The sequence below is a fragment of the Xenopus laevis genome, chromosome 6L (genome assembly GCF_017654675.1).
Source record: "Xenopus laevis strain J_2021 chromosome 6L, Xenopus_laevis_v10.1, whole genome shotgun sequence".
Taxonomy (NCBI): Eukaryota; Metazoa; Chordata; class Amphibia; order Anura; family Pipidae; genus Xenopus; species Xenopus laevis.
The window spans coordinates 37,914,774-37,929,057 of record NC_054381.1 but is presented as its reverse complement, the minus strand read 5'-3'; the positions used below and the strand labels follow the sequence as shown (position 1 = coordinate 37,929,057).

At 38.0% G+C, this 14,284-nt stretch overlaps 2 protein-coding genes across 2 annotated transcripts in view; one reads left to right on the top strand and one right to left on the bottom strand.

The window, feature by feature from the left end:
- Window positions 1-14,284, bottom strand: part of LOC108718876 (basic leucine zipper and W2 domain-containing protein 2) — a 114,252-nt gene that overhangs the window by 56,809 nt on the left and 43,159 nt on the right. The window lies entirely within an intron of this gene.
- The window catches only part of LOC121394552 (ankyrin repeat and MYND domain-containing protein 2-like), a 56,075-nt gene that overhangs the window by 4,990 nt on the left and 36,801 nt on the right, over window positions 1-14,284 (top strand). The window contains exon 2 of the mRNA XM_041565944.1: window positions 5,426-5,490. Within this exon, the coding sequence (XP_041421878.1) occupies window positions 5,426-5,490 (65 nt within the window). The remainder of the gene's footprint in view (window positions 1-5,425; window positions 5,491-14,284) is intronic.

Below are 14,284 nucleotides of genomic sequence, written 5' to 3'. Positions count from 1 at the left end.
TTTTATCCAAATTTTTAAAAATGACTTCCTTTTTCTCTGTAATAATAAAACATTACCTTGAACTTGATCCAAACTAAGATATAATTCATCCTGATTGGAAGCACAACCAACCTATTGGTTTTATTTTATGTTTACATGATTTTCTAGTAGTCTTAAGGTACGAAGATCTGAATTACAGAAAGATCCCTTTTCTGGGAAAACCCCCAGGTCCCGAGCATTCTGGATAACAGGTCCCATACTGTTAAAATAATTCAATAATACAATATGAAAACCAATTGCAAATTCTCAGAATATCACTCTCTACATCATACTCCGTTACTCAAAGGTGAAACAATCCATTTAAAGGAAAACTATACCCCCAAAATGAATACTTAAGCAACAGATAGTTTATATCAAATTGAATGACATATTAAAGAATCTTACCAAACTGGAATATATATTTACATACAGTAAATATTGCCCTTTTACATCTCTTGCCTTGAACCACCATTTCGTGACTCTATCTGTGCTGCCTCAGAGATCACCTGACCAGAAATACTACAACACTAACTGTAACAGGCAGAAGTGAGGAAGCAAAAGGCAGAACTCTGTCTGTTAATTGGCTCATGTGACCTTACATGTGGTTTGTTTGTGTGCACAGTGAATCGTACGATCTCAGGGGGCGGCCCTTATTTTTTAAAATGGCAATTTTCTATTTATGATTACCCAATGGCACATACTACTAAAAAAGTATATTATTATGATAATGGTTCATTTACATGAAGCAGGGTTTTACACATGAGCTGTTTTACTCAATATCTTTTAATATAGACCTACATTGTTTGGGGGGTATAGTTTTCCTTTAAGCATATCCAGCAAGTTAATTGTGAAACTGTGATCTGAAGTATACACAGCATAGTGATCTATTTCATATTATATTAAAATGTGGGTTTTATTATTACTTTTTATAACTGCCTGTACAGTTGCTAACATATCATTGTCTCTGTAATATTAAAAACAAATTAAGCACTACAGTTTATCCCCTTGTACAGTAAGGAAGGTTCAAGCATGGCAAAACGTTATAACAGTGTAATGCTGTTGTTGCCAAATTCAGTTATTTAAACAAACATGCAGCAATACATAAATCAGGGATTCCTAATGTACACTTGTCCCCTAAATACATTGAAAAGTTCTCCTCCAATAGACAATGGCAATTAAACGAGGCGCACGGCCAGTTCTAAAATCATATTTTTGGCTCACAAAGCCGATTTCTTGACTTAGCGTGGGTCCCCTGAGAGAATGGTTAACATTGGAATAGATGGGCAATCTTCTGACTACTGAAATCTGAATTGCCTGCAGAATGCAGTTGTGCTAGAGGCAAACATTACACATTTTCATCAGCATCGCTCCCAGCGTGGCCATGTAAAGTTAATTACTTGCAAATTATGCATAATTAAACACTGTATCTGTACAGGAGCAGTCACTTTTCTAATGATATGCGACGTGGGATAGATGCTCATGGATAACACACCTAGGGGGAAATTTACTAACATGCGAAAATTCGCTACACTTCGCAGGCGAAAATTCGCTCAAGCAACGGTAATTTACTAAAATGAGCAGTTGCGTCCAGGGCGCTGAACGCCAGCGAATTTTCACTAGCGTTACTTTGGCAAACAAAGTGAAGATGCGCTATCGTTCAATTATATCACAACTTTGTTAGAGGTCTTTGCTCAGGCTAATTGCATATGGTGGGAAATTGTAAAGTTTAATGGACATATGTTGCAGCAAATACATTACATTACACAAGTCTAGGGTACCTTAATAAATAAAATAGAGTTGTTATATTGCCCTACACATGAGCCCACTGTATAGTTAATGTTCCATATGTTAGGAAATGTAGGGAGGAACCCGGTTACACAAAAAATTTTTTTACGGACTTTTGCAGCCTATCACTCTGAAAAAAGGAAAAAAACACGAGCGTTTTTGGGACTTCGAAAATCTTTCCATTAAAAATTGATGAAGATCTATGCTCTTCGACTGGTCTAAACTAAGTCTGGCGAAAGAGGTAACGTTCAGTAAAATTCGTGAATTTGCGGAGTAACGTCCAATCGCCTGGCGATAAGAGTGTGAATCAGCGCTAGCGTCTGTCTCTTTCGCTAGCAAAGTTATGCCTGCGCCTGTCAAAAAATTGGCAAAGTGCCTAGAAAACGGTAAATTGTCGACCGCTTTAGTCACTTCGCCCTTTAGTAAATCTGCCCCCTAGACTGAGAGAAGCAGGAAGGAAGAATATTAATTTTACAAATCATTAGCTGTTCGCCTATAAAATACAAGTGTAAAAGGGAAGTTCCTGTGTTGTGGATGAACGGAATCTCAGCAAATTGTCAGTTCTATGAAGAGGGCGGTTTGGTAGAAGAATTGTTTGTATTGCACTGGAATAACAGGCCAGGTTGAGGGCAAGGTATGAAACCTTACATAATGGATATGAAATCTTTCTTTTGTGCTAAGCTGCACTAGACGTAATTAAAGAGATAATCTGTGGTTATTGTAACAAGAGCAGAAGGGAGATAAGCCGCCCCTGTGTCCTGATATGGAAGATGGCAAATTCAGGCTGACTCTCTCTGCTAATCCTCTTCTAGGTTAACTCTTGCCAGTTTAAATGAAGGATTGTTTATCTCTTCTGTGTATTGTGTGGCTGCAGAGTCCTGAACTCTAACATCAGTATGGCTTCTCTACGCTCATTGGTTAAACATTGTTTATCTTCTTGGAAAATGTATCCCAGACAGAACACCGCTAATAACTACAAGGGGAATTAAAAATACATTGAAAAAAAGAGGGGGGGGGGGGTTGGGGAAGGGTGTGTGATGTTGGCAAATGCCACAAGTTTATGATTCCAGGAATCTCTAGTTATTTAAAGCAAGACTTGGCAGTCGTTAGTGCTCCAGCTACTGTGTAAATACATCTCCCAGCACTAGCTCAGCCAAAATATTGCCTAGGTCTCATTTAATGGACGGGTCATATGTGTGTGTGTGCTAGAGATTCAGAAGAGAACTGCACAATGCGTTTCATAATAATACAATAACCTGTTGTTTTTGTGGACATGAACTGCCTATTGTGGCGTAGTTCAAATGTTATAGCTGGAAAAATCCAAAAGTGAGATTCTGCAATTTGTTGTTAATTCATCCACTCATCCCCGGACTGGCAAATGCCAGAGGGGCTGCTATAAGGTGCCATAGAAAGTCAGTATTTAGTGGGCTGGTGGGGACTGTTTGGGCCTCTGTGTGGGATATTTGAGCCTCTGTGTACCTGAAATGCCAGGGCCTATTTTAATTCCCAGTCCAGACCTAGATCCACTAGAAAACGTTGAAGGGTGCAGGCATCATTTATCCATTGTTTAAAGGGATACTGTCATGAGCAAAGTTAAAGGGGTGATTTATTTAAGTTAACTAAGGCAACTTTTTAACTGGTCTTCATTATACATTTTTAAATAGTTTTTAACTATTTGCCTTTTTCTTCTGACTCTCTCCAGCTTTCAAATGGGGATCAGTAGGGATGCACAGAATCCTTCTGAAGGAAGGAATCCTTCTGCCAGGCCAAACCGAATCCTAATTTGCATATGCAAATTAGGGGAGGAAATTGCGTGACTTTTTGTCACAAAACAAGGAAGTAAAAAATGTTTCCCCTTCCCACCCCTAATATGCATATGCAAATTTGGATTCGGTTCAGTTTTCAGCCAGATCTTTTGCAAAGGATTCGGGGGTTTGGCCAAATCCAAAATAGTGGATTCGGTGCATCCCTAGATCAATGACCCCATCTAAAAACAAATGCTCTGTGAGTCTACAAATGTATTGCTACTTTTTATTACTCATCTTTATATTCAGGCCTCTCCTATTCATATTCCAGTCTCTTATTCAAATCAATGCATGGTTGTTAGGGTAACTTGTACCCTAGCAACCAGATTGCTATAACTGCATACTGGAGCCCCGCTGAATAAAAAGCTAAATTACACAAAAACCACAAATAATAAAAAATGAAATACAATTGCACATTGTCTCAGAATATCACTCTCTACATCATACTAAAAGTTAACTCAAAGGTGAACAACCCCTTTAAGAACCACTGTGCTAGGAGAACCACAGTAGAGATTTAAAGAATGTGTCTAGTGGAACTTGCAGAAGTAAAAGCCAGGAATACTACAGCCAAAGGACAGCTCCGCTGCAGAAAAACCAGGGCTTATTTATCAACACCGGGCAAATTTGCCCATGGGCAGTTACCTATAGCAACCAGAGTGATTAGCTTTTTAAAGTCAGCTGCAAGTAGAACAATGAATGCAACAATTTGATTGGTTGCCATGGGTTACTGCCCCTAGGCAAAATTGCCCAGTGTTGATAAATTACCCCCCACTTTGTAAAATTTTCACTATGGACTGCAATTAGAGATGTGGATACACACAGTTGACACTGTTTTTATTCCCCCTTCCTTATAATGAAAGGTCATATTGCTAGTAATATTGAGTGTGCCCAGACGTTTTCTATAACTGGATTCTTTTGCTGGTAGACTGTGGTATAGAACAGTAACATTAGGTTTATTCCTGAGTGTGTTCGGGAGTTTTGTCCTATCTCTTAATAGGTATTACTTGAACATTATATCTGCTGTGATGTTTTATAGGGATATTTCCCCTGTTTGTTAAAGGAACTTCAACTTGTCTTAAAATGACAGTTTAGGACTATTAAATAATGTGTGCGTTTATATTGTTTGAGCATAGTGATTATATTGCAGCAACTGAAAATAAGGGCCACACTTTATGGAAAAGAATCACTTAGGTGCAATGTTCAAGACTACTAGGAATTTTTAGTACAGATATGGGGCCTGTAATCCAAAATGCTCTGGACCTGGGGTTTTCCTGATAAGGGTTCTTTCTGTAATTTGGATCGCAATATTTTAATTCTACTTAAAACTTGAACTAATTCCAGTAGAATTGTTTTGCTTCCAATACGGATTAATTTTATCTTAGTTGGGACCAAGTACAAGGTACTGTTTTATTATTACAGAGAAAAGGGAAATCATTTTTATAAACTAGAATTATTTGCTTACGGTGGAGTCTATGGGAGATGGCCATTCCGTAATTCGGGTAATGGGTTTACAGATAATGGATCTCATAGCTGTACTGCTAATAAGCCCTGCAATCAAAGTTCTCTGTGTGAAATTTAGAATATTACAGTTTTTGTTACATTTAATGGAAAGTGTCTGTGCTAAGCACTTGATATGACAGATCCCACTCAACTATAGCTGTAAATAAGAGCAGCAGAAGTCATCATGAACTCTCTCTTCATTTTTCATGTAGGATTCAAAGGTAAATTGAATATACACAATGTTTTATTTCCTGTACACTATATGACATGTTTACTCTGCCACTGCTAACTGCCATTTATATCGTTATAACCAACAGGGAACATTCAGGAAACTCGGAGGCTTTTAGGAAGCAAGGATGTCCGTGTTAACTGTTTGGATGAGGTACGTGATATTGCTATAGGCTTCAAAGCTGGGCGAGGTCACAAGAGCTGGAGCACTACCTGTTTAAAGGGGTAGTTCACCTTCATGTTAATTTTTAGTATGTTATAGAATGCCATTTGAAACTTTTTAACTGGTCTTTTTTTATAATTCTAAAATTATTTGCTTCTCCTTCTTTCTAGCTTTCAAAATCGGTCGCTGAGTCCGATAGCCAATAAAAAAAAAAATGAAAAATTGCTCTTTATGGCTACAATAAAGGAAAAATTGTGAATTCCCCACAAAATTCAAGAAATTCGTGAAACGGTGAAGAATTAGCGGAAAGATTGTGAAATCGGATAGTTCACGAAAAAATTTGGACAATTTTCATGAAAAAATCTTGAAAATGTTACATTTTCATGCAAAATAGGGAAAATCGGAAATTGACACTGGAGAATTTTCGTGGAAGATTTGCAAATTTATTCGCCGGCATTGGAACGCGGGTGTTCGCTGCAAATTCATGCCAGCCGAATTTATTTGCCCATCACTAGCTACAATTTTATTACTATTGCTGTTTTTTTCTCATCATTCTAATTAGTCCCTCCCACTATTTAAATTCCAGTCTCTCATTCAAGCCACTGACTGGTTGCTATGGTGAATTAGACCTAAGCAACCTGGTACCTGCTGAAATTCCAAATTGGAGAGCTGCGAGAAAAAAAAGCTAAATGAAAAAAAACCCAGGCAGCTAGGATTTTCAATAATTGTGCTATGATTGCTGTGCCTATATCATACATATAATAAAAATAATCATTCTGTGATAATGAGAGATTTTATAGAGTTAAATAGACCAATTGTGCCCTTCACATTATGTGATCTGCTCCAAATCATGACAAAACACATTAATTTATACACCTAATATTATATATATATATATATATATATATATATATATATATATATATATATATATATATATATATATATATATTATTTATTTTTTTGCTCTTTAACAGAACGAATATGTAAGTTACAGGAGTGCACATGTGATTGTGATTGCTCAGCCTTGTGCAGTCCTCAGAAATTAAATGAATGGAAATAATTTGGCAAATATGAATTTAATATACACTGCAAGGTTTTATGTTCTTGCAAATGGTTATAAAATCCAATGTGCAGAACGTATTACCTTATCAAAAGTATTCTGCGTTCTCCATATTTATATGTAGTGAACCAAGTACAGAATAATCTATGTCTTCTTAGTTGATGGCTTTTAAGAGATTTCAAAACGTAGAAGATGAGCGTTATTTATTTAGAAGGGGTATTTTTATTCTTTAAAGGGGACCTGTCACCTTAAGAAATAATCCCAAATCCTATTTTATGATGGTAGTCAAGCAAAATAAACTTCACTTGCACTTTAAAAATTGTTTAAACCTTGGGTTTTTTTGTCTTGCAATTCACAATCACAGCAAGAAGGCAGCAGCCATTTTGTTAACACTGTTATTAAGGCAAGCTTTGCATCATACCATATGTTTATATGCTAGAATGGGGCACCTGATGCCCATCCCCATGCCCTGGCTACACAATTAAATGGTGAGGAGGGAGGGGGAATGTGGAGAGAATATGGGGAGAGCAGTGACATGTAGGAAGTGCAGAATGAAAAGTGAAAGTAATTTCCTGCTACGCCTCTATGCCTAAGGCATTGGGGCGGGGCAGGCAATATATGCCTATATAGATATGGGGCAGTAGGTTCCGTAGCATTCAAACTAAAACTACCTAGACACTGGCCTTAACATTATAATACAGGTATAGGATCCCTTATCCGGAAACCCGATATCCAGAAAGCTCCAAATTACGGAATGGATGTCTCCCATAGATTCCATTTTATCCAAATAATCCAAATTTTTAAAAATGATTTCCTTTTTCTCTGTAATAATAAAACATTAGCTTTTACTTGATCCAAACTAACATATAATTAATGCTTATTGGAAGCAAAACCAGCCTATTGGGTTTATTTAATGTTTAAATGAATTTCTAGTAGACTTAAGGCATGAAGACCCAAATTACGGAAAGATCCGTTATCCGGAAAACCCCAGGTCCCGAGCATTCTGGATAATCGGGTCCCATACCTGTATAGTAAAACTAACTGTTCCTTGCATCTGTCACCTTACATGTATCCTCAAATGCGCTTTCTTTATGTAAATGTAAATGCACCAAGTGGGGGGGGGGCTGAGTGAGACGTAATTTCAATACGTTGTATAACTGTTTATATGGTCTGTATTGACAAAGCAATCTTATCTTATCTTAAACCACAATATTGTATTTTTAAACATGAGTGCAGTATTTTTCATCATGTCAGTCATTTTGTGTTTACTGGCACTTGACTGATTGGTTAGTAGGAAAGCACCTACATGCATATTGTATGTATATTGTGGAATTCACTCATATGTACCCATCCTCAGCGTATCATCCTATGACATCCTGTGGCATTTATATTCACACATATTCTATGTGCACTGCATATTGTGAGTCAGCCCCTAAGATTAGTAAGTGACAGCAGCACAGTCAAGTTCAGTGAATCAGCAGAAAAGAAGATGAGGAGCTACTGGGGCATCTTTGGTGGCACAGATTTTCCCTGATAAAGGGCTGTGGTTGCCTTGGGCTGGTACAGAAGCACAAAACATAATGTACAACATTTCTAGCTACTTCTTTAGTTAAGTTTTAGTTCTCTTTTAAATCTTTTGGCACAAGATGCCATGCAATGCTCACTCAAGCAGGCAGGGTTTAAATCCCTACATAGCTGCATTATCATGGGAAAACAGGAACCTTTACTATACTGCCATTAAAAAGATAGATGTTGGGGTCCTGTAGCCACATTGAAAAATTACCTGCCTTACTGCAGAATAAATCTACTGAAGTAAATATGCCTCCTGGCACAGCTGTCTTACATTGACTTGCTGATGGAAAGGGTTCTATGGTGCCTTCGTGACATTTTAATCTGATGATCATACTTCCTGATGTGACTTCTGATGCCCTGAGTATGCTGCAGTGCTGAGTAGTTTAGATTTTGATCTATCTAATCACTGAAAATATAGAATAAATTCATACTATATAAGCAGTTCATATTGTATGCCAGGGATGGAGAGAATTGTTTGCTCCTTCCAGTCACCATAAGGATTTACATAACACTATTACATGTTTGTGCTCCCTGAAAGAATAACCTTGTTATAGCTGGACATATAACCTATTGCTTGGTAAAGAGAAACCGCTACTGTTTGGGTGTGTCAAAACATTGCTATCTCCCAGATATCCATCCAACAATGTTCCACCAGATAAATGACTTTTTGTTGTGCTGTGAACTGTTGATATAAAGTTTATATGTGAATTTTTCATTGTTCTCTTCAAAGCAGTTTGATTTTTATTTATTCCCAAAAAGGGATTGCGACATATAAGAAACATTTTTTGCATGGGAGCAGATTCCTGATGTCCAGTATCTAGAGCTGTATACACTGCTGTGTGAAATCCTTTATGACGGCAGAGCACTGTCTCAGCTACAAGCTGTGGTAAGATCAGTGAATATTGGAAATCTCTTTGTTTGTTTGTGTGCTGCCTTTTGCAGTTACTCCTGTACAAAGCAGCCAATGACTAAGCCGAGCCACATTTGTTGATCTAATGGGCCTTTCTTAAGATGAAAGCAGTGCTGCATTATGTGATCTTTATTACATGGAATCGCTTAATAATGTAAATAATTTTGTATAATGCTAGTGGCTATTCAGATGACATTTTCAGTGCTGGCATTGGAAGAATATAATTCAACCACTGATATGTAGTCTAATCTTTCAACTGCCCACAGCAATTGACCAAATCTAAGCTGTATAGTAGCTATGAAGTATCACAGCTTTATAGTTTTTCTCACAGTTCACAGAGATCAGTTTTTTGCCTTCTCGCTCGTGATCAGTCAGCACATGGCATTTGTTTATTTTTCCCTTTGGCAGGTAGAAGATCTGTGTTCAGAACTAAAGCCCACTCGAGCAGCTTTTGATGAATTAATGCCTTCTCAGAAGAAACAATATACAACAATATAGAAATAGTTAGCCCTTTAGATTGTCTCCCTCCTACAAGAAAAATATTCCAAAAATATGTTTTCTTGTAGAACAGCGCCTAAAGCAAACGGAGAAAGAAAAAAAGCAGGAACAAAATATAGTGTAGTATTTTCAATTGTTGTTAAAACACCCTGTGCTTGAGAAGTAAAAAGTAAAAAACAAGAAATGTTTTGCTAATGTGGGTTTCCCTTTAAAGAGACCTTTTTTTTACATCCCAAAGAGTGTAAGAGCGAAATTTGTGTTCTCTGGGTCCTTCACCAAACTTTAGTAAAATTGCCACTTACAAGATAGGGGCAGTTATATCGCATGTAGTTTAATTCCCAGTATTCTCCTCTCCTCTGCCAGCCACCGTTACAAAAATTGCATAGTACAATAACGTTTTATTAAAAATTTTTAAGAACATTTAAAATTTCACTCGCATTTGTTTGTAAGGTTTTGTTACATATATATCTTTCGGCGGTATCACCAGCTTCTTGCTGCCTGTTCTGCGTGCGGTGGCTCCTGCTGCTGCGGGCTGTTCTACAATAAAACGTTATTGTACTATGCAATTTTTGTATTTTTACCTGGGAGCCTAACGGTGGCTGGCGGAGGAGAGGATATAGAATACTGGGAATTAAACTACATGCGATATAACTGCCACTATCTTGTAAATAGGCAATTTTACTAAAGTTTGGTGAAGGACCCAGAGAACACCAATTTCGCTTGCACACACTTTGGGTTGTAAAGAAGAGGCCTCTTTAAAGGGAAACCCACATTAGCAAAACATTTCTTGTTTTCACTTTTTACTTCTCCAGCACAGGGTCTCTTAACAACAATTGAAAATACTACACCATATTTTGTTCCTGCTTTTATGCTTTCTCCGTTTGCTTTAGGCGCTGTTCTACAAGAAAACATATTTTTTGGAATATTTTTCTTTCTTTTTTTTGACATTCTCAGAGGAAAATAGTAGAGACCACTCTGAATCTTACGGATATGATATAACAAATGAAACGTTTCTACTTGCAGCTAATCGGGAACTGCTTGTGGCTCTACACTAGGGATGCACCGAATCCAGGATTCGGTTCGGGATTCGGCCTGGATTCGGCCTTTTTAAGCAGGATTCGGGTTCGACCAAATCCATCTGCTTGGCCGAACCGAATCCGAATCCTAATTTGCATATGTAAATTGGGGGCGGGGAGGGAAATCACATGACTTTTTGTCACAAAACAAGGAAGTAAAACATGTTTTCCCCCTCCCACCCCTAATTTGCATATGCAAATTGCGTATGCAAATTAGGGTTCGGATTCGGTTCGGTATTCAGCCGAATCTTTCGTAAGGGATTTGGGGGTTCGGCCGAATCCAAAAAAATGGATTCGGTGCATCCCTACTCTACACATCATCACATGTGCTCTTAAAGGTGATTGATATTTTCTAATTCACTCCTTAAATGATTTACATCATTATTATTTGCTTGTATTGCATGGAAAACTATTTTATCCTATTAATGTATTTGTACCTGTTCTGCAAAGGTGTTTTGTAGCAGTATTCTGACATTTGCCATATGATCATCCAAGATTAAAATACAACACAACTAAAATGTAAACATTTGCCTAAATTGCAAGTTATAATATAAACATGTTATATATAGACATGTTTTTATTGACAGGTTAATGATTTCACAATGGTTGGGAAAGGCTTAGGCCAATGGCACACAAGGAAATTAGTCTTCCCCATCGGAAGCCAACAAGAGGAAGAATTTACCCCTTAGAGCTTAAAATCCAAATGAGTGTGCTAAACAGATGGTTAGTTGTGACTTTTGTTACTATTCTTTTAAAATCTCTTCTGTGAGTAAGCCTACATCAGTGACATATTGGGAATCACTTTGGGTTGAGTGTGGTTGTGCCATATGATTATACTACTACACAGATTATTATATTAATAGCATTTCATGGCCACATTATTTTAATCAAGTAGTCTTCGCTTTGATGTTCCATGACCTCATATTTACAATAGGGATTCCATTACTTGCTATATGTAACACCTGAATGTTACGCAGTGTTTAATCTATAACAAACGGGGTCATAGAGGCCTTAAAAGTAATTTTGAAGGCCATATCCCACCCGTTGGCCTCATTTTGGAAAGTCTTGGTGAGCATTACATTATAACTGAATTTAAGGTGAATCTCACAGTTAATAAGGTGATGCTGAGGTTGAACAGGATTTCAGTTCTGCTTTCAGTATCTCTGGTGTAAGTGACTTTGTTACTATTAGAAATGACTGTGGTGTTGCACCTAAGCTTTGTAACCCTATAACAATCCATTTTCATGACAGTTATCAGACTCGGCGTTGGCAGTTCTTGGCACTTGCTGTGAACTTCAGCTTTTACCCATCCGTATTCTCTGCTTTGGTGAGTGGATTCACTAACTATCATGATTACAGAAGAATAAAAGAAATACGTTTAAATATATATGTATAGCGAGAGAGTAGTTATTTATTTTATTTTTGTTTTATTTATGAGTCAGAAAAAGGACTGCAGCAACTCTGATGGATTTCCTCGACCAATGAGGATTTCACATGCACAAAAACGACTTGCTTTATCCAACATGAAGCTTGAAATAAAGGAGGATTCCATATATGCTGCAACTGCAGAGGATCCTGGCTTTTTACCACTTATTCTTTACATTGCAATAGCTGGCCTGCATTTACTAAAGAAAGACTAATAGATATGATTGGAGGAGTTCTAATCTTTGTCAAACTGCGACTGTGTAGTAACATATAAAGCACTCTTTTTGCTTCTTCAAGCAGCTTCACAGTTTTCAGCAGCATTAGATAGAAGAGATGGAGGTAGAGAAGCTACAGTTCAGAGAAACTGAGGTTACACTGAAGATAAGCTAGAATGCCTGCGTTTCAAGAACAGCATGACTGCCAAAACGTAATGTAAATTTTAATAAATATCACATTTTTCGAGATTTATTATGCCCGGAAGCTGGAAATAGCTAGAATCCAAAAATACTCCAACTAAAATCTGTCGAGGTCATTAAAAATCAAAGGCAGAGGTCCCTTGAGCCGTTTGTAGCCTTTATGATGTTCAGTCGTTTTTTTTGGTTGTTTTCGCTCCAAAACTCAATCAATTCGAGTATTTGAATTTTTCACCCCGACTACACTGATTCAAGTTTTTTACATTACATTTCATAAATAAGAAAACATTCAGCATGGAAATAAATCTGCTTCCCACTGTAGACCAACATTGTGTTTTTCTTTATCATTCAGTGACTGAGATACTGTATTTGTACCCATCACATATACTTGCATGCAGGTCCAGACTGAGAATTAAAATAGGCCCTGGCATTTCAGGTACACAGAGGCCCAATCAGCCCACACAGAGGCCCATATGCAAATTAGGATTCGGATTCAGTTCAGCCGGGCAGAAGGATTTGGCCAAATCCGAATCCTGCTGAAAAAGGCCGAATCCCGAACAGAATCCTGGATTCGGTGCATCCCTATAGGTAACAGGAATGTACTGTATATACAACTCAGTAAAAGATATAGTGATCATCAAGTGTGACATAAAATTATCCATATAGTACTAGAAAACCAATTATCCTATTGTTGATAGTATCCTGGATGGATATCTGTTATAAAAATCTGCATCTAGGAAATGATAGCTTATATACACAGCTTAGTAAACCAGAGTGTTGAGAAATCAGTGTATAGTAACTGTCATATAGGAGATAGATTAGTGAATTACATGTACATGAGAGAGCAAAAACCAGGTAAATAAACCATTAGAGGTTAGTGACAAATTGCCACTGTGTACCCTGTTTCATTCTATTGGTGCAGTTACTGGAGGCTGGTGTGATAGAGCTGGAGCCGCTTATTATTGTAAAGTTACAAATTACAGGATGAATACAACAAGTTAAGTATCTCACAAATCACATACATTATAGCACTCTCAGTACTGAGCAAGTGAAATATCCTGCTCACTACTAATTTTTACTCTTTCTGAGCTATATTTATTAGCAGGCCCAGCAGCCGCAATCTACAGTGAATCATAAATTCTCCTACAATGGTGTGTGTGTGTGAGGCATTATGGAAGATTCCCAACCAGGTATTACCACATCCGCAATTCAACTCTTAAAAGGACATCAACAAGAACCACTTGAACCCACAGAAAACCATAAGTAAGGCACCTCTAGATTTCTACCATACCCTATTAGCACTAAAAAATAGGCACCTGACCCCAGGCCCTTCTTCAGGCTATTCGCAGCAAGAAGAGGAACCACAGGGGGCGGATTTGGGCCGGCAGAGCGGGCAGTTCACCAGGTTTTTTCCCGGTGTCCCGCCAGCCCAGTCCGACCCTGTCTGATTTCCAGGAACATGCTCAAGCAGCAGTTTACATGGGGTTTCATATAGTGAAGAATTAGGATGGCACACACTGTTGCAATTGTGCTAAAACATAAGTGTTTTGTTTGAGATCAGGCCCGGACTGACCATCTGTGGATTCGGGCAATTGCCCGACGGGCCGCTTTAAATTTCATTCACGTGGGCCGCCCGCTCTCTCACTCCTAATCCTAATAAGAAACTGTGCTGCAGCGTCTCCGGCTGTTTTCGGAGCCATGCGACACGCCCCTTCTGCTTGCCTTTCAGCAGCAACATCAATATTCCCAGCTGCCGAGGAAATGAACAGGGAGCCATAGTAACGGCTGGAAAGCGGTGTTGGTAGCGACATCTAGAGGATGTGCAGGA